Source organism: Sturnira hondurensis, unplaced genomic scaffold (genome assembly GCF_014824575.4).
Source record: "Sturnira hondurensis isolate 20B ecotype Veracruz unplaced genomic scaffold, ASM1482457v3 Scaffold0020787, whole genome shotgun sequence".
NCBI lineage: Eukaryota > Metazoa > Chordata > Mammalia > Chiroptera > Phyllostomidae > Sturnira > Sturnira hondurensis.
This window is the reverse complement of record NW_028093418.1, coordinates 3,019,577-3,046,620: the sequence shown is the minus strand read 5'-3', so window position 1 is coordinate 3,046,620 and position 27,044 is coordinate 3,019,577. Positions and strand designations below refer to the sequence as shown.

Below are 27,044 nucleotides of genomic sequence, written 5' to 3'. Positions count from 1 at the left end.
CCAGTAGAAAAACGAATCTGCCTCAAATTCTGCGTTAAGCTTAAACATTCCTCCTTGGAAACTACTCTGATGAATCAGGAGGCTTTCGGGGACGATGCAGTGAGCACAGCGCAAATATAAAAGTGTGGTGCAAACACTTCAAAGATGGTCGAGAACCTGTTGAAAGGGATCCACGTTCTGGAAGACCCACAACAAGCAGAGCACCTGAGAATGTCGAACGTGCACAGGCTGCCGTCAGCAAAGATCAGTGACGGTGGGAGAACTAGAAGCTGATCTGGGGAATCCAAGACTACTGAGTCCGAGATTTTGATGCAGGATCTTGGCATGAAGCGTGTCGTGGCAAAATTTGCCCCTCAACTTCTGCAGCCAGAGCAGAAGGCACATCGTGCTGCCGTTGCTAATGACTTCATTCAAACAGCTACCAATGAACCAGCCTTGGTGCCCTGAGACTTCTGGCTTTTCCCAAAACCAAAATCACCTTTGAAAGGGAAGAGATTTCAGACCATGGATGAGATTCAGGAAAATATGACAGGGCAGCTGGGGGTGATTTCAACACAGGATTTTGCAGAGTGGTTTTGAACAGTGTAAGAAACGCTGGGAGAACTGTGTGAGGCCCCACGGTGCCGACTTTGAAGGGGACTGAGGGGTCGTTGTCCTGTGTACAATGTGTCTTGTGTCTTCTTCAGTAAGTGTCTCTGTTTTTCATGTTACGTGGCTGAATACCTTCTGGACAGACCTCTTACAGGTTCTGCCTAGTTCTGTGCAACTCAGGGGACTCGGAGCCTGTGTTACCCCTGTGGAAACGTGGGTCAGAGGCTCATGGCGTGCAAGAAATTGGTTTACATTTAGTGGCAGATTTGATACTCTACGTGTCGTATCTACCCCATCTTCATTTGGTGTTGGGGATTCGTAATTCATATAGTAATTCACACAGAAAGAGTTTCAGAAAAGTTTATTGTTGCAGCAAGTAAAACAAGGGTGTGGAGGAATTTTGTGGAGCAAATTGAATTATTGCAGCCTATATTTGAGGACTTCCCAGAGCTGCATTGTCTTGTGCAAGAGCATCCTTCCCAGAGGGGGAAACAGGTATCCCAGCATCTTCGTTCAACTTCCTCTTGGAACAGGTTTTCTAAAGCATGTCTGTCTTAGACTTTCATGGAGATTTGCCTGCCGGGCGCTATGCAGACCTCAGTGCACAGTAGTCTCCTTGTAAGGGGTCCCTCAACAAAGATAACGTTTATAACAAGTCTCCAGGGATTCAAGGTTTCAGTTCTTTATAAATCACGGAGGTCATACTTACACAGTCGGTGTGTTGTCACCACCCGTTGTCTAGGTAGTCGCTGGGGACAAAATGAGGCTTCCTGACCCTTCTGCCCCTCACCCACTGCCTTTGTTGCTAGGAACTGAGTGTGACCCAGTGAAAGGAAGGCAGAGAAACTGGAATGACCGCTCCAAGATCACGCAAAACCTCCCACAGGAGTGGGAGCAGGGCTCGGTGGATCAGATCACGAGCCCCGTTGGCCCCGGCAATACTACGGCCGAGTTTTCCCCGGAGCTTCGAGCATTGCCCTGGCAGCCTCTTGGGACAGGCCAGTCCGTCGAGTCCTACCTGGAGCCCATCTCCTCCTGGCAGCTGGTGTTAATCAGAATGGCACTTGTAGTCTAGAGATGGAAAACAAGGAGCATGTTAGGAGCCTGTGGGAGACATCCATTTCTTCTAAGGGGAACATGAGCACGTTTCTGATAAGCTGTTCCTGCCAGGGTGAGTGAGCTCTGACGTGTGTGGTTAGCGCTCTGCTAAGAGGCATTTTGTGCCAAGTGCAATTCCATAGGAGTCTTTTTTTTTTATCAGTTTTTCTCTCTGAATTTATTTCAAGGCACGATCAAACTTGTAGCCTTCATTAGATGCAGCATTGTCTAATTTAGTTTTGGGCAGCTGTTAGCCTGGATCCTATTAAATTCTACCCATGAACTGAGAAAATGATGGTACCAAACCCCGGCAGGTTTATGGCAGAATGGTGATACACAGACGGCGCCTGGCCGCGCTACACTGTTGCTGTCTCTGGGGTGACATCTGCAAGTGACAGATTCTGGAAAGCTTCCCATGTGAAAGACACATACCTACTAACTGTGTTTTGTCCATAAGGACGCTGCTCTTCCCTTCTTCCCCTCGCGACCACCGCCACCTCAGGTGCACAGAGTCAGAAGGACCCCACACTCCGTTGTTCATGACAGAGGCACCTTGGCTTGGAAGCCTCTTTATCCCGTCCCACTTGGGTGGCCCTCCTCCTACAGGGGCATCCACGCTGGTATGTTTGGTGTGGGTTGTACCCTTCCACCCCTGTATTTATATTCTGTTGTTTTGTGTGTGTTCTTATTTTATGTGCCCGCATCTGGGCTCTTACTGTCTATCTAATTACCTTCCACTCAGCGTTATGTTTATGGTGTCTGTGTGGCTGTAGAGACCCTGTTTCGGTGCCTCACGTAAATTTCCATCTTGTGACAGAACCACACTGACCCACCCATTCTCCTGACGCCCGTTCCGCCTCCTCCTCAGTGCCTCGGACGCCATCGCTACACAGGCAGCGCCCGTGGTGCTCCCCATGGGGGGGTACAGAGGCTCCGCTCTGAGCACAAGCCAGAAATGCCCAGCCTTAGCAGATGTTAAGCATCTAGAAGGTGAAAATTAGTGCCACCAGTATGAGAGAAAACTTTGGGGGCTTTAAAGTATACACATTTCGGATAAAAGATGACATTCAAAAGCGCAGTTGCGATGACTGTTAATTATTAGCTGCTCCGCCCGGAGATGCTATTTTTGTGGCGCCCTTTTCCTCTTCTCTGGGTGACTCTGCAGGTGTTGGTGGCCGCCGCTCCTTGCCAAGGGAGCCAGCCTGAGGTATCCAAGGAGTGGGCAAAAGTAGCACATCAGCTTCTATTTAAAGGAATTAATTATTTCATCGTGTCACAGGTACTTAAGTATGTTTCAGATGTCATTTCTTCGCCTTTCCTAACCTCCGTGCACCAGGAGTCAGTGCTGACTCTGTTCCTGTGGCTCTCTGGCCTTGCCCTAGGATGGCCTGCCTGGAGCATGGCCTCACGGAGTGCACGCCGCCTTGTGCCCCTCAGGATGCTGTCATTTCGTTTTTGCGTCCTTTCTTCGCCCTAAGACCGAGGTCAAAATCTGGGGCCATAAAAGACAAAAAGGTTTGGAATTGAGGTTTGATTGGCTGTGTCGCTGTCACGTTTGGAAGCTGTGCAAGCCCCGCCCACTCGGAGACTCTGAGGGTGAGAGTAATGCCCTGCACTTTGAGGCGGTGGGGGGGCCTCAGTGGGTAAAGGGGGAGGAGAATATGCAGCCAGCCAATCAGCTGGACGAAGGGGTCTTAAGAGGGGTCCACATGCCCAGGGAGGTGGTCCTCTGTCCTGCTGACCCCTGATTTCTGGTCTGGGGCCCACCTCAGCCCCAGGTTACTCAGCCTCGAACCCTGAGGGCTTGTGGGCCTGGCTACAGGACTTACAGGCCGTCTCCGGAATGTGCTCCCTGCCACAGCAACCTTGGCCTCTGCCCCATCTGTCTGTTTGCCCCTGAGCTCTGCCCGCGCCTCCACAGTCACACCCTGTCCTTGTCCCTGCATAGCCACGTGACTGACCTCCATTTACATCCCTCATCACTGACCTCAAACAGCCCTTCAGGCTGCCTAGCAGTCAGGCCTGTTTTCCCGGCCCTTTCTCCTTCCTACTCTCCCCATGACGCCTCCTTGCCTCCTTGCCTCCTTGCCTCCCCCTCTCAGTCCTCAAGACCCTCCCTCCTTCCACCACTCTCCGCGGAAGGCCTCCCACTTCCCTGGGAAGCTAGAGGCCTCAGGTGAGAACTCCCATCAGCTGTCCCACTTGCGTCTGTGCCCATATCTTTGACCCCCTCTCCTGTTACCACAGGGTACTGTGTCCATGCCCCACTGAGGACACGTCCCCACTCATGAGTGGGAATCCTGTTCTCTCACGTGTCTCAAGCACCCGCCCCTGCAGTCCCGCCCCCCCCCCCCCACCTGCCTCACATCCGTCTTTGGGGCCATTCCCATCCGCGCATGAACATGCGGTTAGCTCCATCAGGGCCTCACATCTCCCTCCAGTCTGTGCTCCCTCTTCCTTTAAACAAAATTCTTTTAGTGCTCAGGTCTTCAGTGGCTCTTGAACCATCGCCTCGCCAAACGCCACTTCTCAAGGTCCAGCACCACGGCCATTTCTCAGGCCTCCTCTTCCTCGACTGCCCTGGTCTGGACTTCCAGGCCCCTACAACACCTGCTTTTCCTCCTGCCCCTCCCTTCCGACTGCTCTGCTCTTTAGTGTTTCTCCCTCCCCCCTCCCCCCTCCCTCCTCCCATCTCTCCTTCTATGGGACCTTCCTCTCAGCTCTACCCCCTTGTGCCTGTGGCCTGGCGGGTGGAGTGTCGTGTTTCTTTTTTTTTTTAAATATATATATATTTTTTATTATATCATTTGTTCTATTCCCCCCTTCATTCCCCTCCACCTGCACACTCCCTCCCCCACCATTCTCCCCCCCTTAGTTTATAACCACATGTCTCAAGTTCTTTAGATTCTATATTTCCCCCACTATTCTCGCCCTCCCCCCTATCTATTTTCTACCTACCATCTATGCTATTTTCTGTGCCTTCTCCCCCCTTCTCCTCCTCCCACTCCCCTGTTTCTAACCCTCCATGTGTTCTTCATTTCTATGGTTCCACTCCTGATCTAGCTGTCCTCTTGGTTTGCTTTTGTTTTAGGTGTGGTTGTTAATAACTGTGTGTTTGCTGTCCTTTCACTGTTCATATTTTTCATCTTCTTTTTCTTATATAAGTCCCTTTAGCATTTCATATAATAAGGGCTTGGTGATGATGAACTCCTTGAACTTGACCTTATCTGAGAAGCACTTTATCTGTCCTTCCATTCTAAATGAAAGTTTTGCTGGATAAAGCAATCTTGGCTGTAGGTCTTTGGATTTCATGACTTGGAATACTTCTTTCCAGCCCCTTCTTGCCTGTAAGGTCTCTTTTGAGAAATCCGCTGACAGTCTGATGGGTACTCCTTTGTAGGTGACTGTCCCCTTATCCCTTGCTGCTTCTAGGATTCTCTCCTTCATTTTGGTCTTGGCTAATGTAATTATGATGTGCCTTGGTGTGTTCCTTCTTGGGTCCAACTTCTTTGGCACTCTCTGAGCTTCCTGGATTTCCTGGAAGTCTATTTCCTTTGCCAGACTGGGGAAGTTCTCCTTTATTATTTGTTCAAATAAGTTTTCCACTCGTGGCTGTTTCTTTCCCCCTTCTGGTACCCCTATAATCCGGATGTTGGAACGTTTAAAGATGTCCTGGAGGTTCCTAAGCCTCTCCTCATTTTTTTGAATTCTCATTTCTTCATTCCTTTCTGGTGGGATGTTTTGTTCTTCCTTCTGGTCCATTCCATTGATTTGAGTCCCAGTTTCCTTTCCATCGCTATTGGTTTCCTGGACATCTCCCTTCATTTCAATTAGTTTAGCCTTCATATGTTCCTCTAATTTGTGACTATAATCAACCAGTTCTGTGAGCATCCTGATAAATAGTGTCTTGAACTGTGCATCTGAGAGGCTGGCTATTTCTTGGTCACTTAGAGTTATCGGTTCTGGGGCTTTGAGTTCTTCTCGAGGCATCTTTTGGACTGTTCGTGCCTGTTATGTATCAGGATCGGAGCCCTAGGTGTTCACCAGAGCAGGGCAACTCAGTTGCTGGGTTTTGACACTGTATGTGGGGGTGGGGACAAAGAGGAGCAATGGTGGTCCCGTCTGCCACTGCCGCCGCTGCCACAGGTGCTACAGCTGCCACCGTCACTGGGGCCCGCGCATTTCGTCCCACTGCACGTTAGTGTGCCACCGCTGTCAGCCCTCCACCACTGGGTTCACCCGCTGGGGCCTGCGTGGTCCGTCTTACTGTGTGCGAATGTGCGACTGTGGTCAGTCTGCCCCACACCCCGACTGGGTCCGGGCTGCCTGCGGGCCTAGGTTGGGGGATCTGTCCTGCCTGACCCAGCTCCACTGCTGGCTCCGCCCCTCTTACCATCCTGGTTGAACGGTTCATTGTTGTTGGACTTCCGTATAGTTCAATTTTCTGGTCTTTGGGTGTGTCCTAGTTCTCCAAACCTTTGTTGTGTTCAAACTTGGTTGTGGGAGAAGGCACAGTGTTTCCACCTATGCCTCCATCTTGGCGGAAGTCCTTGTGTGTTGTGTTTCTGATCCGCTCACCACCTTCACCCCACCACCATCAGACAGTCTCAGGCTTTGCTTTGGGTCCGGCTCTGATCCTCATCCTTCCCTCAGGCGATCTCATCTCATCTCAATCACAAAAACCACTGAGCTGCTTTTGAATCTCCGATTTTTCATTCATAGCTCTACAAACACAGCTTCCTGTGAGACTCCTCTGTTGGGTGTTACAAGTCTCAAAGTTAGTATTTCCAAGGATAAGCTCTGTTTTTATTGATAGACAGCCTTACATTAGTTTCAGGTGTAAACACCATGGTGCACTATTTGTATGTATTGCAAAGTGATGAGCACAGTACGTCTAATTAACATTCGTCACCATAGCTGCAGAACTTTTCGTGTATGCTGAGAATTTTTACGATCCACTCTCTTGGCAACTTTCACATGTGCAGTACAGTATCACTAACTGCAGACCCCTTACACACCTGTGACGTACTTGTTTTATAACTGGGAGTTTGTGCCTTTGGTTCCCTTCACCCATGTCACACACACCCGCCCCCCCAAAGATAAGCCCTTGCTGTCCCCAAACTCACTCTTTCTGCAGACCTCGCCGTCTCAGCAGTGGCTTCATCCTGCCGGTGGCTCAGGCACAAGCCACTGCCGTCTCTCGTCTCAGGGCACAATCTTGTCTCCCCTGCCTCTTCCCTTCCCCCGTTGTGTGTAGTCTCAACAGCCCCACAGTCATTCTGTTGATGACCTTGACCGAAGCAGGTTACTCCTCCACCCAGAAGCCTCCAGCCAGCTTCCTTCTCCTTCAGAGTAAAGCCAGGTCCTCTCGGTGACTTACGAGGCCCATAGGACCTGGCCCCTGGTTCATCTTGATGCCTTAATCTTCACCTTCATCTCTTTAATTGGCCTTAACCTTCACCTGCTCTCCCCTCGTTCATTCGCTTAGACACCCCGGCCTGGTTCTGGGTTCCATGACCGGCCAGTCAGGCCCCTGCCTTCGAACTTGGACGTGAGCTTTTCCCTGGGCTTGAAGTGCTTTTCCTAGGTGGCAGCTTGCCCAGCTCTTCACGTCCTTGGGGTCTTTACTCAGTGAAACTCACCCTCTGTGCAAGGCCCCTCCTGGCCGTCCCGTCCAAATCTTAGCCTCCTGCCGCTGTCACATCCCTGTCTTTGCCTCGCAGGTGGGACTCGTCACTCTCTGACGTAGTAGACGTGTCACTTACATATAGTTTAATTTTCTATCTCCTCCACGAAGGGAAGCTCCAAGCGAGCTTCTCTTCAGTTTTGATTCTGCAGCAGCTGGACCAGTGCCTAACACGCCACGGCGCCCAGGGGCAGTTCTGATGGACGCCCGCAGGCGAGCAGTCGCCCTGAGCCGGGTACGCAGTGATACCGGCTTGGGGTAGACTCACAGACGCGTAGCATGGAACTGAGGTCCAGAAATAAACCCCTTTGTAGGGTCTTCAAGACATACGGTGCCACAGCGGTCCCATGGGGGATGTCGTGGTCCCTTCGATTAGTGGTGCGAGGACCAGGGCTTGGCCCCATGTGAAAGAATGAGGCTGGTCCCTGCCTAATCCCATGTGAAAAATCAACTCAAAGTGGATCGGAAACCTAAATACAAGAGCTAAAGCTAGAAAACTTTCAAAAGAAACATAGGTGTAAATTTTCATGACCTTGAATTGGGCAGTATTTTCTCAGGACACCAAAAGTACACACAGCAAAAGAAAAAATAGATAAAACTGGACACCATAAAAGTTTACAACATTTATGAAGCACAATATTTCTGCTTCCTTGGACACTGCCAAGAAAGGGAAAATACACAGAAGGAAAGTTTTTGCACATCGTGTCCATCTGATAAAGGACTTCATCTAGGACATATAACAAACTCACTAGTAAAAAGACAAATATTAATTTTACAGTTTGGTTTGTATGCACTGCTACATCATTTGGTTGCCCAGACTGTCCCAGCTTTGGCAGGTGCACCTCGCGTGCCTGTCTCCGGACCCTCCCGGGGTCCTCTCCCGCGGCCAGCCTGCGCCTGGCACACCTGTGCCTGGAATCCCATTGTCAGGCTGCGGCCTGTGGGTGTGTGATGGGGGGCTGGGCGGGATGCGTGCTGACTTCCTCTGATTGCATCTCAGTCGAGTGGCACGAGACTTATTTAGGACAGCGCCTCCGTGATGTTCCTTGGGGTGGGGGGTAAACTTCCCCGACCCCCTGCAGCGTTCCTGGTCTATTTCCCTGAAGTTCCGTGGCCTGGCGCTTGTTTTTGGTTTTGTTTCCCCTACTTGAGACGTGAGATGGGCAGGCTGGATGGGGCTGGAACAGGGAGGCATCTCCTCACTCCGGTGGGGGTCAGGCCAAGGTGTTTTCCCTGGAGAGTAAGCCTTCTTTGTGGAGAAGGCTCTGAACAGTATTCCATGAGGCCTACGCTTCCCTCCACTGCAAGACCATGGCGGGGGTGAGGCCTTGTGTCCCTACCAGGAGAGCCTGGCAGGTCCCCTGCAGGGAAAGCCTGTGAGTGGGGGCCCCCAAGACTCTGTAGCCTGTAGTGGCTTGTCACCTGTGCTAGTCACATGCGGCCACCAGCAAGCCATCAAAATTACCCTTTAAGTGTTCCTGCCCATCCGTGCTTCCAGCAGTTTCTGTGCCAGCGCAGTAGGTCCTGGTCGCTGTATTCCTCTGGGTGTGCCCACCCGCCTCTCCAGAATTTGGGGTGGTGACTGCCCTCCATTCTCAGACAGGTCCAAGAAACGTAGTTGACTCTCAGTTTCTGTGGCTTTTCTTGTCTGACAGACAGAAGTGACAGTTTCCGAGCTCTTTACATGTTGAGACTGAAACCAGAAGAGCTCTTAAGTCTTTTTTTTTGAGACTTCATTTAGTTTTTGTAAATCTGTCAGTTACAGAAATAGTAAATTGAAGCATATGTTCAGTAGTAAAAATTCTAAATCTTGCTCCAGGGAAACATGAAGCAGAATGTTTCGGTAACTAAGCAGACTAATCATTTGCTCAATAATTAGTGGCAGCGGCAGTGAAAGGTCCACGGTGGAGTCAGCAGGAATCTAGCACCTTCCACCAGCCCCCACCGTTCAGGCTATCCGTCTCTGCAGGTCAGGACCTTTTGTCACCCGTCCCCCAGGCCACCAGCTGGTGCCACGAGTGCCTTGGTGCCTGAGATGTAAACCATTCTTGCCTGGAGGCGGTTCTCAGTTTGGAAGCACATTTGGGTAGACACTTTGCTTAGGAGCACTTCTCCCAAAACTGCAGGCAGTGACATTGTGGCCTGGGGCAGGGCATTTGTATATGCAGATGACCAGTGTTAATTGGATTAATGAAGGCTTACCAAGAACAAAAGGAAGAGGAGGTACTTGCTCTTTTCATTATAAACAGATACCATCCGATTTTCAGAAGGCTTCTTTGAGGGAAACTAACATCCTTTGCATACTTTCTTTCTTCAAAAGAATACCAGATTAGCCCTGGCTGGTGTAGCTCAGTGGATTGAGTGCGGGCCTGCGAACGAGAGGATCGTGGTTCGATTCCCAGTCAGGGCACATGCCTGGGTTGTAGTCCAGTTCCCTGCAGGCCAACTCCCAGCAGGGGATGCACAAAAGGCAACCATACATTGATGTTTCTCTCCCTCTCTCCTTCCCCTCTAAAGATAAATAAATAAATAAAAAATCTTAAAAAAAAAAAAAAAAAGAATACCAGATTAGTTCATTACTGCCACAAAGGTTTAGAGGCCCAGAGGCCCAGACTGAGTTGGCAGTGGTCAGAGAGATCGATTTGACAAAACAGTAACATAGCAGTTTTAAAAATGAGCATCTCTTTGTCCCAGCTACTCGCCATGTAGCAGGTGTGACGGTGGCACATCCTGTGAGGCCAGCGAGGCTCAGCTGGCTCACTGGCTCACACTGTGTCCTGAAGGTGTCTGCACAGAGGGCCACCTTGTCCCCAAGCTTGTGCTGTCCCACCCCCACCATTCGCTCAGAGAGCCAGGAGGGTCGTGTAGATGAAGAACCTAGAACTTCGCTCTCAGCTCCAACACTGATCCTGAAGGTCAGTTTCTTGCCCCGTGAATCGGAGACCGGAATGGAAGGGTTCTCAGATTCTCTCCGCACTGAAACCACGGCAGTTCTGATCACGGCCGCAGGCAGCACTGTCTACCCGGCCGCCCTTACGGGGGAGAACTTAGTCTCCCTCTCCTTCTCTCATACACATTGAGCTTTATAATGACCATGCAGCACAGTAAGGGGGAAGGAGGACAGTGCGTGGGGTGAGGGGGGTAGGAGGAGGCAGCGACCCTGGCAGAGACGGGACAGAGGCAGCAGCCCCTGGAGGGGGCGCGTTCCAGAGGCCGGCCAAGTCCAGAGCGGGCCTTGGCACACTGAAGCCGACCCAGAGCTGGCAGGCGGCACCCAGGAGACAAGACAGAGCTTTTCCCCAACAATGTCAAAGAAACCCCAGGTGTCTTATCTCATAGCAGGGACCCAAGGACGTGGTATTAAATACGACCAGTTACCAACTCACTTCTGTGCTGAACAAACTCTTCCCATTGCCATAGCATATAAATTAGCAGGCAAACAAAACAAAAAACAAAAACCAGAAAGAAGACAAAAGCCCTAAAGGGAAGGAGTGAAAACCTGTGAACAGAGAGCCATCCTGGGGTTGCCACCTCGTGTCACATGCCTGCCATGGACCACGAACATGATCCAGCTGTCACCACAGTGAAGGGGGAAGAACTGGCCTCCCCTCTTGTACCGGCACCCTGGGGTGCTCACTGCCACGTTCTCTACTCTAGAGCTTCTCCCATGTCCGCTGTACCTGACCATCTCTGAGTAGAAAGAAGGCTTGGGCGGCCGGGAGGTGGGGGGACAGCTCAGTTGGCCCTGGACTGCCCCCAGAAAGGGCAGCGACTGCGTTTCCGATGAGACCTCACCGCCTGGGTTCTCTTCTGCCTGTGCCCCTCCCCTGCTGTTTCTGGCCAGGCGACCTCAGGAGGCTGACCACGTGTCCTCCTGGCATTGCGGCAGCGCCAGCAGCCTCCCGCGGCCCCTGGAGTGCACCACAGCCGGCCTCTGTGGCTCGTGACTTAGAGGTCGCAGGTGTGTTTCTCCGGTGGGATGTCAGGTCTCACCTCACGGTCCGGTTAAAGTAAACCAAGTAAGTAGACAGCGAAACAAAACCACAAACTCAGGCCCTCCCTTTGCTGCTGGGCCTCAGTTAGGGGACATTTCCAGGCACACAGTTAAGTGTTGCTTGGTTTTTTCCTTGTCAAGTTATCAAAATAATTGTGGAAAAAAACAAAACCCCCAAACAAAACATGACCCTCCTGCAGATGACACTGCTTTCCCAGTTGTCAGGCCTGGCCCGGAACTGCTTTGTCCTGAAATTGGCCCTGAATGGGAGAATGAGTTTTACAGGTGTGAAGCGCTGGAATGCTGGAGAAGGCGTGTCCTTTGCAGACATGGGGATCGCCAAAGCCTTGAAAGCAGCCCTCTCGCCCCGAGACGGGACAGCCCCGCCACTGGTGTCCTTCCCCTACCGAGGAACCTCTGCCCTCAGCGAGTCCCTGCAATGGAGACTGTATTTCAAAAGGAAGAGAGGATAAGCCACTCAGTTTCATTGGGTTATTCATTTGCAGCCCTTTAAATTATTTCCTCCCACTCATTTGGTCTAACTGGCATTTCTTTTTCAGCCACTGTTCTGTTAAGTAGTGAGATAGAGGAACAGGAGGTAAAAAACTGTGTTTTTACACTAACCAATTACTCTCATGTCTCGCATTTTAATTGGACCTTCCTAAGATTCTCCCGTTGGCGTTTTTTAAGATTTTAGCTTTCTATTAACCTGTCAAGGCCAACTGCTCATTCACTCAACTGATCTTGGGAAGTGACACAGCCCATGTGGACGGGCCAGTGGTCCAGGCCATTTGCAATGCCAGCAACTCCCTTGGGTGCCTTGTGAGCACCCTCAAGGGCACCAGGTGCAGACCGTAGTCGGGAGCACCATGTACTGGGATCGCAGGTGCTGCCCCGCCCAGCAGTGTCTCTAGGGGTCTGTTGGGGGCCCACCAGGTCTGAGGCTCTGAGGACGCCGTGCCAGACGCTCCTCTGGGACTCCAGAGCAGATTCAGATTCATTGTACCGGCTTGGCCGAAAGGGCTACCACAGGCGAGCCCCGGGGCTTTTCTCACTCATCTCAACAGAGCTGTTCTGGTTCTGGGCCGGCCTGGGGTTCTGCGACTCACAGATGCTTTTGGACTGTATGTGGCTGTTATTGTAAGTTGATGTCTCTATGGAGAAACAAGGTGTGGCCCTTTTTTTTAAAAAGATTTTATTTATCTATATTTAGAGGGGAAGGGAAGGAGAGAGGGAGAGAAATATCAATGTATGGTTGTCTCTTGTGCGCCCCCTGCTGGGAACTGGCCTGCAACCCAGGCATGTGCCCTGACGGGGAATCGAACCATGATTGTTTGGTTCACAGGCCCATGCTCAATCCACTGAGCTACACCAGCCAGGGCATGGTGTAGCCGTCTTATTCAGCCGTCCTGCTGACGTTGCCGTGGCCTTCAGGTTTTCAATAGGAGGCTGCCATGACCTTGGGCTCAGCTTCCCCTGGGGCCCGGCAACCCTACATAAGGCGCCCTCCCAGACCACACGTTTCCTCTAAAGGCTTGAGTGCCGGAGTGGAACCTGCAGTTCCCCTCTTCCAGGGCAGCCTGGGGAAGGGCCCTCCCCCCCTCTTTCCGGATGCAGGCACTGTGGTGCTGACTCCTTGGCCCACCCCTTTCCTTTGGTGGGGGGGGGGGGGGTTGAACACGACTTAGGTGCCTCCCTGCGGCTCCTGTGGGAGGTCCGCCCTTTGTCTCGAGAGACTTGAGCCACATGTTCTGCTCCATTAGAAGTTCTGGCAAATTCTTTTGTTTTTTGGTCTCATTTCTTTAAAATCTACACTTCTGTCATTTCAGGGGACCATGGGGAGGTGGAAGAAGTAGATGTGCATGCGACCACCTTAAAATGAAAATTTGTGAGGTTTTTTCCCCCCTAAGAGCCTAATTCCATAATTGTTAAAAATCTCGGCTCCATTAACTGTGGCTTATTAATCGACACCTGGCATGCACTGTGCCTGGCGATCACAGAAGGCGCTTCCCTGAAGGAGTTCCTTGTAGGGGCCGGCTCTGAACGGAGGGAGGTGCCTCGGTGGACACACCGCTGCAGAAGTCAGATGAGCTTTTCAGAATTTCAAGAACTCGACTCTAATTTGCACTTCCTATTTCGAAAGAGAAGGTTGGGGACACACTGCTATAAACACAGCTGCTGCAGTCGCTCATGTCATGAGTTGTCTAGTTTTTGTAAAATGAGGTGGTTCTGCTCACTCTCTGGGCACCTGGCACAAGACTCCCTAGAGTCAGGCAGTCCTGCCGTGACCACAGCTGAGGGACGTGCCACCATCACCGCCGGCGCCGGACAAGGCTGCGCTCCGGGCTGGTTCCCTCTGGGCCTGTCTGCTCTTCCTCCACCGCTGAGATGCCCTGTAATTGTCACCGGAAGCCTGTTGTTACGGAGCGCCAACCCTCTGTGTGGGTTCCAAAATTCTGCCTGCCCCCCTCCACCACCAGTGTTTCTTCTCTCCTTTACTTTGTTTGGCATAGAATTATTTGAGGTTTTTTTTAAAAGAAGATTGTTGGTGAAGAGTCACAATCACAGCCCAGAAATTGTCTTCTCTTTTCATGACCAGGCTATGGAAACCCCACCCAGTGGTTCATTTTGAGTATGTCATTCTTTAAATCTGTGCACATTCCTATTTCACATTAGGTTTTCTTGTATTTATGAAAGCAAGTGAAATAGCTAAAATGCTTTTGATAATTTTTTTCTCAGTTCAGTTAGCATAAAGCAGTTTCTAACCTTGAAACAGATTTGCTGTATGGAAACTGTTTTAAACAGGATTTTAAAAAATTAATCTTTTGAAACTGGGTAGCTGTCTAAATTATCCTTTCCCACCCGCTGGGACAGTGTCAGCTCTTTTCTGCGTCTCTCCCCCTCTCCCTTGGAGCAGGGAGTCCACTGCCCAAGCGGCCGCGGTGCCTGCTTAGCCCAGTCCCCAGCCCTCTGGGTTGTTGAGGGTGGAGAGGACAGAGAGAACGAGTGGCCTGGCACCAGCTCATCAATGGACTGCCAGGTGTCTGCGAACGGAGATGCTCCCCAACCCTCTCAGATGTGTTCTCGCTTTTTAAAAATGATGTGTTTAAACCGAACAAACTCGTCAAGTGGGTGGACCTTCTGGGTGTGTAGCCAGGTCAGGGGCGGGGATCCCTGCAACAGAGGTTTGGGGAGGTGAGGGTGTGGTGGCAGAAGACCACCATCGAAGCGGCCTGGCCCTTTGTAAATGACCTCGATGTGTCCGCCGAGCAAACGGGTAAGAAGGGATCGCCAGACTCTCTGAGTCACAGTCATCTGGTTTCGGTCTGTGTCCTGGGCATAGGGACAGGTGTGGCCAGGTCGGCAGGTTCAGAGTCTGACAGGGTGTGTTGAACTCACTCCGCAAGGGAGGACTTCCTGCATTCTCCTTCACGTAAGTGGTTTTCCCCGTGTAAAAGTCATGCACACCCACGGAAGACTAAAGGTAGAGAGATCGCCCATAGTGCCATTATCTGAAGAAGACCGCTGTGAGGAGCCGACACTTGTTACCAGCACCTTACATGCAGGGGAAGAGGCCTCAGGGCCACTAATTCCCACCAAGACTCCGAGGGAGAGGAAGCGGACACACGTGTGTTGGGGGAGAGGGAAAGAGGCCGAGACCCCGCTGTGATGGGGCCCTGAACTGGAAGGCGCGTGGTTTCTGGAAAACATGGACGATCTCTTTTCATGCACGCATTTGTTTAGTTCTTGCCTAATACTCCCCCTGCAGAGGGTAGGCGAAACCGTATCTCAGAGTTCTAGTGGGTGGAGTAATGGCACGGCACCACTCTTTCCGAATTGCACACTTGCCTTTCGTGGGTTGTACTCAGGCCCCTGTTAAAGCAGTTCGGTTAGCTCAGAGTTATAACACACGATGTCATCTGATCCATACCCTGTGTCCCCTCGTGCTGCCATGACAGACCCCCAACTGGTGTCCTCCAGTGCCCTTGGTCGTGGCAGTCGCATTTCCGTGAGGGCTGCCCATCCCTGGTCTCTCCAGGGCTCTTGTTGATACCAGGCAACGCCTGGGCTGCCCTGGCGTTCTGCTGGTTTTCGGGTCTTTGGATTGAATTATTGCTTGTTCTGGTCGGATGCTGATTTCGTTATTTCATGCGTCTCCCAGGAAACATCCATGTTATTTATCCTTCATCCTCCTTTAAAAAATATCATAGTTAAATATTCACTTCATTTTTTCAGCTGTCTTTTTTGTGGTTGTTACTAATTCAGTGCAACATTTCTCAGAGGCTATTCCATCTCCTTCACTGATATTCCTAAAAGTCTTTTACTTTCTTACCTTTAAAATCATCTCACAGCTTTTAATATTTAATAATTCGTGTGATCACTGAAGAGGCAACTTTAGCGTCTTGCTCGTTCAGATTCTGGACCACAGGTTAGTGCCAGAGGCGGCGCGTCGTCAGTACGCTGAGGCCGTGCCGCGCAGGACAGGCTTGCCCACGGAAACGGCCCTGGTGGCTTCTTTCTGTCCTGCAAGAAAAGACGCGTGGTTATCAAGCTCTTATCCTGTTGACACAGGGAACCTCTTTGGGGCGTCAAGGTGGAACGCTGACAAGGTGGCCCAGTTGCAAGTTCCCCGTGTCATAACGGCACGCTCTGCATCTGATGGAGGACGCACTCCGCGTTTCTGTGCTCCCGCCCTGCAGTCTTTGTGCATCCCCGTCCGTCAGTTCATCAGCACTTACTGATTATTACATCCTGGAGGAAGCCGCACCAGACACTTGAGGATGCAGAGGACTCAAGGCACCTCGTGTCTGGACGCGTGTGCTTCTTACAGCTCAGCCTGAGGCGCAGCACAGGGGAGGGCGCTGTTGGGCGGAGGGTGAGCTGGCTCCACGGTGTTGGGTGCTGAGAGGTTTCGGTTAGCAAGATGCAAACAGGAAAAAAACAGTTTGTGGAAGACTTTCTGGAATAATCTTTGGGATTTTTTCCCTAGAAAACATTGAGGGTAGCCTATGCTATCAGTTTAAGGGAATAACTGGTTTAAAAGAATAAGCAAGTCAGTAATGATTGAACGGGCCACAGTGGGTTGGATTAAATATGGTTCGTGGGCCTGGTGGGTCTTTCATATGTCCCAGGCCAGTAATTAGAGAGTGCCGCAGGCTGATGAGAGGGCTCGCAGATTGCTCGGCCGCCCGGTTTGTCTCCTCGTGCACACGGTCCACAGTGGCCCATCAACGTGTTCTCTTTCTGCTTTCCAGCACGCGCTCCTGTCTTTAAAGTTTATCCTTGCGTTCGCCATACCCGATAAGCCTCGGCACATCCAGATGAAGCTGGCCAGACTGGAGTTTGAGTCTTTGGAGGCACTGAAGCAGCAGGTAAGGGCAACCTGGAAATGAATGTATTTCTTTAGCAAATGCCAGCAGACAGAACTCCGAGGGCGCCCTCTCAGCATGTCCCCCCGCCTTGGCCTTCCCAACTCAAATAGCTACGGAAGACCCCCGTCTAGACCGGCACAGCCAAACCAATGTCCTAATAATATGAGTGACGAATAGGTTCAATGAACTAAGCAACCTGAGCAAAACAAAAACATTCAAGCAATGTTAAATAAAGAATAGAGCTGGCATTCAGCAAAAAGTAGAGATTTCCAAGAATCGCCCTAGGTCTGCTCTCCACAGTTTCTAAATCTGCCTTCTACAGAAACATTCAGCAAAAAGAAGTGAGTAAACAGAATCCTAAATATCTTGCAGAATGAGAGAGAACAAGAAAGTGTGGGCAGAAACAGCAAAAAGTGCCAAGAAGCAGAAAGCTCTTCCCGATGACTTCCACACTCTACCAGAGACCAAAAATAAAATAAAGTAAAAAACAGAATAAAAATCTCATGCTGGAGTTCACCAGTTCTCCCTCACGTTCTGAACAGCTCCCTAACTTCCTGCATGCCGTTTCAGACTCACTGGACATCTCCTTCACATACTCTTCTCCTCCTCCTCTTTCGTCTTTTTTTTTTACAAACTTTCATATGCCTTTATTTTTTAGGAAAAAAATGTAAACATCAGATGAAATCTTTAGAATGAAGTTATTTTCATACAATATGTATTTCACACATAAAGTTGAGGCCACAAATCGAGTGGGGAAAGTAAGATGCAATATGACGCAAGTGGAATTGGCTTGGAAATTCCTCAGTAAAACTCAAGGTCACAGTGAGACCCAGAGGAGAAACAGGCCTGCAGGCTGTTAACTTGGCACCTCTTCCGTGTTTTAAACTGTTTGTTCAGCTCTCATTTAAATGAGAGGCTGAGACCACGTGGGTGGAGCCCTCCGGCTTTATGAGGAGCCTGTGGGCACAGACCATTGTGAGGGCCCCCACATGCGGATCCTCAACCTACTCGAGTCCTCCTTCCTAAAACACAGCTGCCTGAGGGTGCTCACGTGCCCGGCTCCCCCAGCTGCCCCTGCCACCTGTCCTTTCGCAGGTGCCCTCCTCCCGCTTTGCAGAAGAAGGTGCACCTCTCAGTGTTTTGAACCCTCCCTTGTCCCTTGTCTCGGGTGAAAACCTCCCAGGCGACAGAGGGCCTTTCCAGACAGAGGTGGCAGGGGCTACGCTGCATTCCACAAAGGCACCCCCATCTCCTGCCCCCCAAACCAGATCACCTCCTTAGGAGATGCATTTCTAAAATGTATCCAGACACTTATGTCCAATAATTGTTTATCAGAGTGTATACTATGCTCATGTAATTTTCAAATCATTTATGCATCAATAATAATTATAATGACCTGTCAGTCCAGGAGAAAATTTTTTATTTTTGCAACTATTTAACTTTTGGGGAAAATTTTAGATGTCAGCTTAAAATTGTGTTGGGAAGGCACGTAGCACCCCCCAAATTTAAAGGGTATGTAAGCAAAAAAGTTTTAAATTGTAAGCATTGCCTTCGGCAGAGTTTTTCCCCACTGACTACATTCCTAGTGAGGTTTTACAGATCGGGGCAGGCAGCTTCCTGCAGGCGTGTGCACACATCAACTCCAGGTCAAGGCCAGGTCTGGCTCTGGGCGAGGAAAGCTTTCCTCCTCAGGAGTTCACGTTGTGGTGTATTTGTCTGAAAGGGGTTTCTCTGAGGTTGGATATTATTAGCATGTCTCAGGTTGCTGAAGACACTTACCTAAAAGCCCTGCTACGGAGCTGTTAGGTTTGCTTTTGGGGGACTCGTGGATATCAGTGTTTGTTATGAATTTGGCCAAATGATCTCTCCAGTCATCTCAGCTCCTGGGTTTCCGTATCTGCATACACCCTGCCCGACAGTGAAGCACAGCCCTACTCCAAGGGCAAAATTTATGCACACTCATCTCCACTGAGAAATGAAGCACTGGCCAAAATTCCATCTCCTATTATTGAAAAGAAGAAAAAAGATCTAAAAGATGTTAAGTCTCTCAGGGCTTTTCTCTCCGGGGGGCAGAACTGTGGTTCTCTCATTAATGTCACCAGCTAAGAAAAGCGTGGTTTTGGTGCTGGGTGTGCTGTTAGGGTTCTGGAGGGACAAATGTGTCCGAAAGGTTGACTCAGTGTGTTTATCAGATGCCTTTGGACAGGGCATTCCATTCCCACAAAAGGCAGCTAATGAAGTGCACGCGTGGCTCAGAAGTTTCTGGTCCCTGGGTGGGGGGTGAGATCGGGGTTTCTCGGGCCTGGGGCTGCAGCCAGGGAGAAGTGGTCCTCCCTCCACTACTTTCTTGATAAAATTACCATCTGAGGACACAAGGCCTGGGATCAAGCTGGGCCGAAGGCCTGTTGCAGCTGCCCCTCCCCTTGCTTCGTGCTGGCCCAAGGCCTGGCTGCACGGTCCGCACTGCTGCATGGGCCCAGGTCCCTGCTGCTGTCAGTTGGAGACGGACCTTGTCATTGCCTTTCCTGCTGTCCTGGGCCCCAAATTCCAGACAGTGCTAGGTACGAAAGGTCCCCCCCCCCACCCCCAACGCTTGTGCTTTCTGGAAATAAATTAATGGTGTGTCTTCTGTTCACTTGCTGAACTGTTGACATTTCTGGGATATAGAATTTTTCTTATTTCTCTTTAACCTGGCATTTAACTCTCTGGTTTGTAAATAAGTAGAACCTCAGCCCACTGGGCTGCTCCCAGGGAGTGAAGGCAGAGAGGGCTTCCGCCCAGTCCTCCCGTCAGAGATAGAAAACAGAGGGACTGAAAATGTGCCTAAGAGTGAATCGTATTAATGCCTGCCTATCTCCAGACTCACTATGAAGTGACGAGGAATTGACAATAAACTTGTCATTAGAAATTACTGCGTATGATTACTTCTTGTGTTTACTTAATATTTGAGTTGCTACTCATCAGCTCAATTCCCATTTTATGGAGTAAACGCAATGGAGAAATTGGAATTCATCAGAGTTCTTAAACTGAGCTATGCCCCATAAATGGAGAACCTTTGAAAAATACATGTGACTAGGCCTCATACCCTGAAGATTTTGTTGTTGTCGTTGTTTTATTATTTTAGAGAGAGGACAAAATGGATTGGTTGTTTCCCTTTTTTATGCATTCACTGATTGATTCTTGTATGTGCCCTGATTGGGGATCGAACCCACAACTTGTGTATCAGGACGATGCTCTAACCAATGGAGCTACCCAGCCAGAGCCACCCTGAAGGGTCTTACTCCCTATATCTGGGGACAGGAGCAGGTGCCTACGTTTATAAAATCCTTCCTATCGCTCCATGCCCCCTCCTCAAAGCCCCAGACTCCGGCAAAGATAGATCCCAGGCACGGTTAGGTGAGTGCTGAGAACAAGTGAGTTCTGGGCCAAGTGCAGCCGCTGTGAATGAGTCAGTTCTTGGTCTGGAAAATAAAGGCTGGACTCCACAGTCTGTGGGAAGGCTCCAACTCACACATGGACACCCAGCACTTCTGTGATTCTGGCCTGGAGAAGGGCTGGCCCCGGGGGTTCCAGTTACTCCTCTCAGCTGTGACAGCTGGGGCAGCGGTGAGTGCGGGGGTGGCCAGGAAAGGTCCTGAAAGCTGTTCTCTTGTCAGCGTCAGACAGGAAATGGTGGCATTTTTAAATGTGTGGGTAAATCAGATACAACCGAGGTGAGAGGCCACTGGGGAAAATAAAACTGTTTGCTTTGCAAAGGGCATTTTCCATGATTGGGCTTCAGGTGGTGAAACCTTCGCAAAGAATTCTAGGCAGTAAATACCATGCTAGTGATGCCCTTTTACTTCTTTTCAAATTGATTCGTTCAACCCTCAGTAATTTTAAGATCCAATTAGAAACAGAAAGGAGTCGCTGGACGGGGTGGCCTGGAGCACAAGGACAGGACATCCCAACAGCCTGGGTTCAGTCACCATTGGAACCGGTCACCATTGGAACCGGCCTCTGGGCAGCCAGCCCTCCCGGGTGCTGCCGCCCCACAGAAGCCAGAGCACTGGGTCCCACAGATGTGGGACCCTTGACAGGGCGGGCTGGTGGCCTGCCGGAATTTTGTCCTGTCTCTATTTGCTAGGGTTAAGCTGTACTCAAACCAGCCCCAATGGTTCCCAAGAACCCCTGAACTTTTCCTCCCCACACTTGTACTCTCATGTTAGGGTAGATAAATCAGCATCTTTAATGGAAAGTTAGAAGTTTTACATAGAATGAGCATGTGCAGTATTTGTTGAATATGTGATTGCATGTGAATCGGTCAGCATGTCCTGCAGAATGAAATGTTGCATCCAGATGAAGAATCGGCTTCTAGGAAAGCCCGGGGGCAGGCGGTGCCGGAGCCTCAGTCCCTGGGGGGAGGTGACCCACGTCCCAGGACCCAAGTCCGCTCCCAGCTTAGCAAGCTCAAGGTGAAGGCGAGCCAAAGTTGGAAGTGTGTTGGGAGTTCAGGCAGCCCTCTGAGCAGATCTGTCACTTTTCCTGTGTCGGGGGGTTCTTCTCACAGCCCTGTGCGGCTTTGGGGTGAGCAACTTGACCTATCTGTTTCATACTTGTTTTCCCACATTGAGGTGAATCCAAGGATAATGGTGTTGACCATGTGAGGTCAAGTGAGGCTGGAGTGAGGCGGTGTGACCAAGACACAGTGGTTCGCAGGATGGTGGGGAGGTGATGCTGGTGCCGGTGGTGCTGGTGATGGTGGTGATGATGGTGGTACTGGTGACGATGGTGGTGATGGTGGTAGTGATGGTGATGGTGGTGGTCATGGTGGTCGTGGTGGTCATGGTGGTGATATTGGTGGTGATGGTGGTGATGGTAGTGATGGTGCTGGTGGTGGTACTGGTGGTGATGGTGGTGGTGATGGTGGTGATGGTGGTGACGCTGGTACTGGTGATGATGCTGGTACCGGTGATGGTGGTGATGATGGTGGTACTGGTGGTGGTGGTGGTAGTGATGGTGATATTGGTGGTGATGGTGGTAATGATGGTGATGGTGGTGGTGGTAATGATGGTGATGGTAATGGTGATGGTGGTGGTGGACTACCTGATGCTTGGGTGCCCTGCATCACTGGGCAAACCAGAGAGGAATCTGGGATAGAAGTGGTGCCATTCAACCAGAGGAGACATAGCTCCCCTTCTGCGGCAGCACCACCCATTTCCCTGACCAGCAGCTGCTCAGTGATAATAATGGGGGAGCAACAGCCAGCACGGGTGGGCCATGCGCCAGGCACTGTCCTGAGCTTTCTGCTTGAGCCGCGGCTCCTCAGACCAGGTGCTGGGTGGGGGCTGTTAGCCATCTGCGTGTGACTTACCTCCAGTTCACAAAGGTGAACTTTCTTCAAGGGTGACTCGTGCTGTAACAAATCCTGGCTCCTGGTGCTGCTGCAGCCCCCTCCCTTGTCACTGTCACTCTTCCTCTTCCCGTTGGGTCCGGCAGGATTGCACTGCTCGTGGATGCCGAAGCCCCCTGCTACTTTGGGACTCTGCCATCCACTTCACAGACCCCACCCACGTCCAGCGGGGAGTCTCCCCTTCATGTGCGACCCAGGGACCTGGTGCTCGTTTCTGTGCATTCACCTCACTGCATGTGGCCAGGTGACGTCTTACTGCTGCGTCCCCACACCCAGCACAGGGCCGGATGCCCAGCAGAGTATGAATAAGTCTCCACTTAATCATACTGGATTTGTTGGCTCACACCTAGTTGAGAAGCTAATATTTTAAGTAAATGACAAATGATGTCCTCAGACAAAAAAGAGAAATCTTAAAATAGGTACTCTGGCAAAATGGAGACTGGCCATGTGCCTTCCTGGGGCTACTAGGGAAGAGACACATTCTGAGGAATTGGAAGTGAGTGCTGAGAAGGACCCCATGCCCAGCCCCGGACAATTCCTGCCCTGCCGTGGGTGTGCAGACTCGCCCCAGCGCTCTCCGTTCTCACTGGAGAAGACATTCTTCAAAGTGCACAGAGGCACCTAAACATTAAAATAAGATGCTTCACTAAAGCTCCGGGAAGCTTTTGATCATTTTTGCCTTCCGTAGTCAATTTTTATAAATTGCTACTTATTTCCATGGTTTTCTAAGAAAAATTGAAAATGTGTGTGTCTTAATTATGTTCCCAGATGTAAGCAACATGGCCAAGTCAGAACCAGATTTGTTTTTTCTTGTTGCAATAACTGGATAGGCCATGAAACAGAATAAAACGGAGCACATTCCTAGTCACCGTGCACACGGACAGAACAGCGTGGGCAGAGGGGCCAGAAGCACAGACCAGCCCCTACAGAAGGGCCCGGCTGACGCGCCGTCGAAGACACCTGCGCTTTGAGTCGTGGTCCCGCACGGCATTACAGTGTGTCTGTGTTTGCAAAGGAAAAATTCACCCTATAATAAATTCTAGAGACTGTAGAATGCCAAGAACTATGTACTTAAAAAGAAATAAGATATGTCTTGGTGAGATAGTAAAAGTTCTTAGAGACCCAATCTCAGATTTTGTTCTAGACTAATAATTCCACTGCCTGGAGAGGAATAATTTCATTGTGTTTAGGGTCAGCAGGTGTGAGAGGGGGTCCTGCTTTCCAGATAAATCCTGGGGCAGTCACAAATGCACCTATTTACTTGTTGTTTTTACCAAATATTCTGGGATACAGAAGACTGTATGGTTGGCTTCCTCAAGGTCAAAGGTATTTGTCAGTGACCAGACTAGATGCTTCCTAGGGACAGGATTACTCCAGACACAGAGTTGTTATTTGTTGGATGAGTGAGTCAGGAATTAAATGCACGTCACTAGGGTCAAAGCCTCGTTCTTCTGTGCCTTTTTCTGCTACTAAATTCTGATCCTTTGACTTTGAAATTATCCTCTGTGTGTTGTAGTTGGGAGTCAGGAAATCATTACGGAGTACTTACCATGTCAGGAAACCACAGGCTTTATTTTTAACTTTTGAATTTAATTACTAGTAAGTTGCTAAAATAGAAAATCTTTTATTTAATATTAATAAACAGCATTGCTTTCCATTGATTTCCAATGCTACAGAACCTCAGATGTGATTGAATATTAGGTCATGCAATGAACGTAAACCTAAGAGATTGGGGTGAAAACACAGTGATCGATAGACTAAGAAGTTTAGACTTTAAATCCCTGAGAACAGGACATTTAGTGATTTTCCTCTGTCTCCTAAGAATAGAATGCTGAAAACAAGAAGTGCTTGGACTTAAGAACTGTTTGAGATACTGCCTAATTAAAGGAAAATAATCACTTTACATTAATAATGGCTCTAAGAACACAAATGCTATATTATACTGAATTGATACACAGCCAGAATTAAAATACAGGTATTAAAACTCGGCAACAAATATTGAGTGCATTCTGTGGTCAAAGCAAAAAATGTAACTTATCAAACCTGCATCAGAGTTGAAAAAACTCTTGATCCCGCTCCAAACCCTGCTTCAAGTGGCTCAGGAGAGGGTTCTTAACCATGGGCGGCTGCTGCCAAGCTGGTCCCCAATGTCCCTGCCTCCCAGTATTTACACTCTTGTGGAGGGCCATCCCACCTTCTGTCTTGGTTGGTCTGTGACCAACAGAACGCTGCAGAGATGTTGGCGTGTCCCCTCTGAGGCTGGGTCATAAAAAGACATGCTGGCCTCTGCCTTCTTCTCCCTCCTGGACCACTTGCCGCCACGTCACGAGGACACTCGGTGTCGGAGGAGGTTGTCTGGGGAACACGACTTCTGAGGGGGGCCAGGCAGCAGGAGCTCCTCACCCCCCACCCCCATCCTCGGGTTGTACATTCTGCCTGCCGCCCCCACAGTGGGGGCTATTTCAAGGACACAGCCTCGACAGGGCGATGTGGTATCCAGCCCATCTGGGCCGTGTTTGTGACTGAACCCGGTAAGGCCTCCGTGTGAACTTTTAGATCCTGCCGGGCCTGGATGGAGACCTGCTCCTCTGACAGCCTCCCGAGACACGCCTCCTCCCGGAGTTCCCCAGCTCATTAAAACTGCCCCCTGCCAATCCAGCATGCCCTGCCTCTCTCTTCGGTCTCACCCTGCCCTGTGTGTGTGTGTGGGGGGGGCGCAGTTTTGGATTCCACCCAGGGAACTCCTGAGGTGGTGCACTAACTCCCAAGCAGCCAGAGGAGAAGCGACCTGACTAGGCCATGGCCCACGGCCCACAGCCACATGAGCGAACCACCCTGGAAGCGGATTCCCTAGTCCACTTTTTCAGGAGAGTCGGACAGTAAATCTGGGAGGCATGTGGGCTACACAGTCTCTATCAAAACTGCTCATTTCTGCTGCTGTAGCGCAAAAGCAGCCATAGGCGATACGTAAATGAGAGAAGCTGTGTTTCAATAAACCTTTATTAACAAAAACAAGCAACGGGCCAGATTTGGCTAATGGCCCGGGTTAGTCAAGCCTTCAGGTGACTACGGTCCTGAGCCAGCGCCACTCAGCTGCTTCCAGATTCCTGACCCACAGAAAGGGTGATGTAGAAATGCTTATTTTAAGCCACTGAATGCCGGGCTATCTGTTACACAATAATAGGTAATTAATGAGCCAATAATCCAGGAAAGGAGGCTGGGTGACAGATGAACCAAGTTTGATGATGAATTGATCATTGTTGAAGCTGGGTAATGAGTAGATTTGTGGGAATTCATTATATTAGTCTCTCTACTTTTGTGCAATAAGAAGTTGAAAGGAAAAAAGCAATTGCTAAGTGATTTGTCTAAAATCAGATCATCAATAAATCACAGTCCATGCCGTATACCCAGGTCTCTGGCGCTGGAGTCCCATGCTCTCTTGGCTCCCTCTTCCCACATAAAGAACAACCAATAAAGATTTGGTGGTTTTCCAGAGTTCCCCTCTCGATGCTCCCCGACCTTAGTACCTCCAACTACCCTGTCCAAGAAGGCTCTGGGACTTTGAGGCCATCACTGTTGCTGAGCCGTCCTGCAGACCTTTCCACTTCTCTGTACCTGTTTTTACTGTGGACTCTAAAATCCATCGTTGCTGAAACACGGCACCTCGTCCAGAGAGCTGCAAAGTCCCCGCACCATGTGGCCTGGAAGATAATAATACTTGAAGCTCACATTCTTGAGGACACTGCAGCCACCGAAGCCCCCCTGAAGCCGTCCTCTCCATGAGTTCCTACACAGCCTCTGGGGGAGGCCGGTGGGTTTCACCCCAGCACTGTGCAGACGAGGAAGCAGACTAGAGAGTTTACCTGGCCAGCCAAACAAGGTATGGTGGGGCCAGAATCTGGCTCCCGGCTTGGTGTTCTTCCCTCCTTCCTCCACCACCTCTCTGGGGCTTGAGGAGAAGCAGGTAGAGTTTACCATTAAGTGAAATGAGATCACTCCGTGAGTAGCACAGTGCCTGGCACGTAGGCAGTGCTAAAACAGTGAGTTCACCGTCTTTGTAGAACCCCTTTGAACATGAAAATCGCCCTGAAAGGGTGTTAATTGATGACACAAACAACTTGATATGCTGGTTGTTGGGTACCTGAAACGGACATTGGAACAACGTGTCTTGTGACCCAATGCACTGACCACTGCTCACTCACCTGCCCAGCCCAGCCGGGGAGTCGGGTTCAGAGCACCGTCTGGGGGATCCCTGTGGTTCCCCAGGGTAGCCGTGGCATGAGGTTTAGGTTGGACCGTGGACATCTCTTGCTTTCTGCGAATGTGCGTGGTGGCACCGTTTCCCAATGAGACGGAATGACGTGAGCAGGTGCAGAAAGTGGTGGAAGAAGAAGCTCAGAGCAGATGCCAGACCCAGTCAGACACCACTGGGCCCCAAAATTCAGTTCAGAAATGCATCATCTTCTCTCCCTTTTCCTTTCAAAGCTCTGTTCACTGTGGCGTCCTCCCACCCTGAACTTGTGGTTGGGGGGAGGGAATTTTCCCCCCATAAGCTTTTGAGTTTTTACTTACTTATTTTTTATTGGTGGCTGTCCTGTCAGAGTCGATAAAGTGGTGATTATCCACCAGGGAACTGTGATATCAGGGCTGCGACTTTAAAGTCTGGATTCTACCCCCGACACACACACTGAAAAAAATTTGGGGGAAAAAATCTGCTTTTTAGAAAATAAATGGGTCTCAAGAATCTCTTCACTCCTTCCTTCAAGTTGCTTAAAGCAGCGTTTGTGTAGGTAGATTTGCAGGCTATTTTGTTCTGAGTTGTCTTGGAAAAAAATGATGGGCGTATTTTTAATGCGCACATCTGGTTTCAGTCCCAGGCACAAGGGAAATGAACTGGCAGGCGCCCGGGAA

The 27,044-nt window shown here is 50.2% G+C and overlaps 1 protein-coding gene across 4 annotated transcripts in view; it reads left to right on the top strand.

Moving 5' to 3' along the window:
* ANO10 (anoctamin 10) overlaps positions 1–27,044 on the top strand; it is a 116,059-nt gene that overhangs the window by 66,955 nt on the left and 22,060 nt on the right. For 2 of the 4 annotated variants that reach the window (XM_037030412.1, XM_037030413.1), the window contains exon 12: positions 16,625–16,741. The exons of 1 other annotated variant lie outside the window; for it this stretch is intronic. In XM_037030412.1, the coding sequence (XP_036886307.1) occupies positions 16,625–16,741 (117 nt within the window). Of the gene's footprint in view, positions 1–16,624; positions 16,742–17,113; positions 17,256–27,044 lie in introns of those variants that run through there. One more of the 4 variants, XM_037030416.1, reaches the window with a different exon arrangement.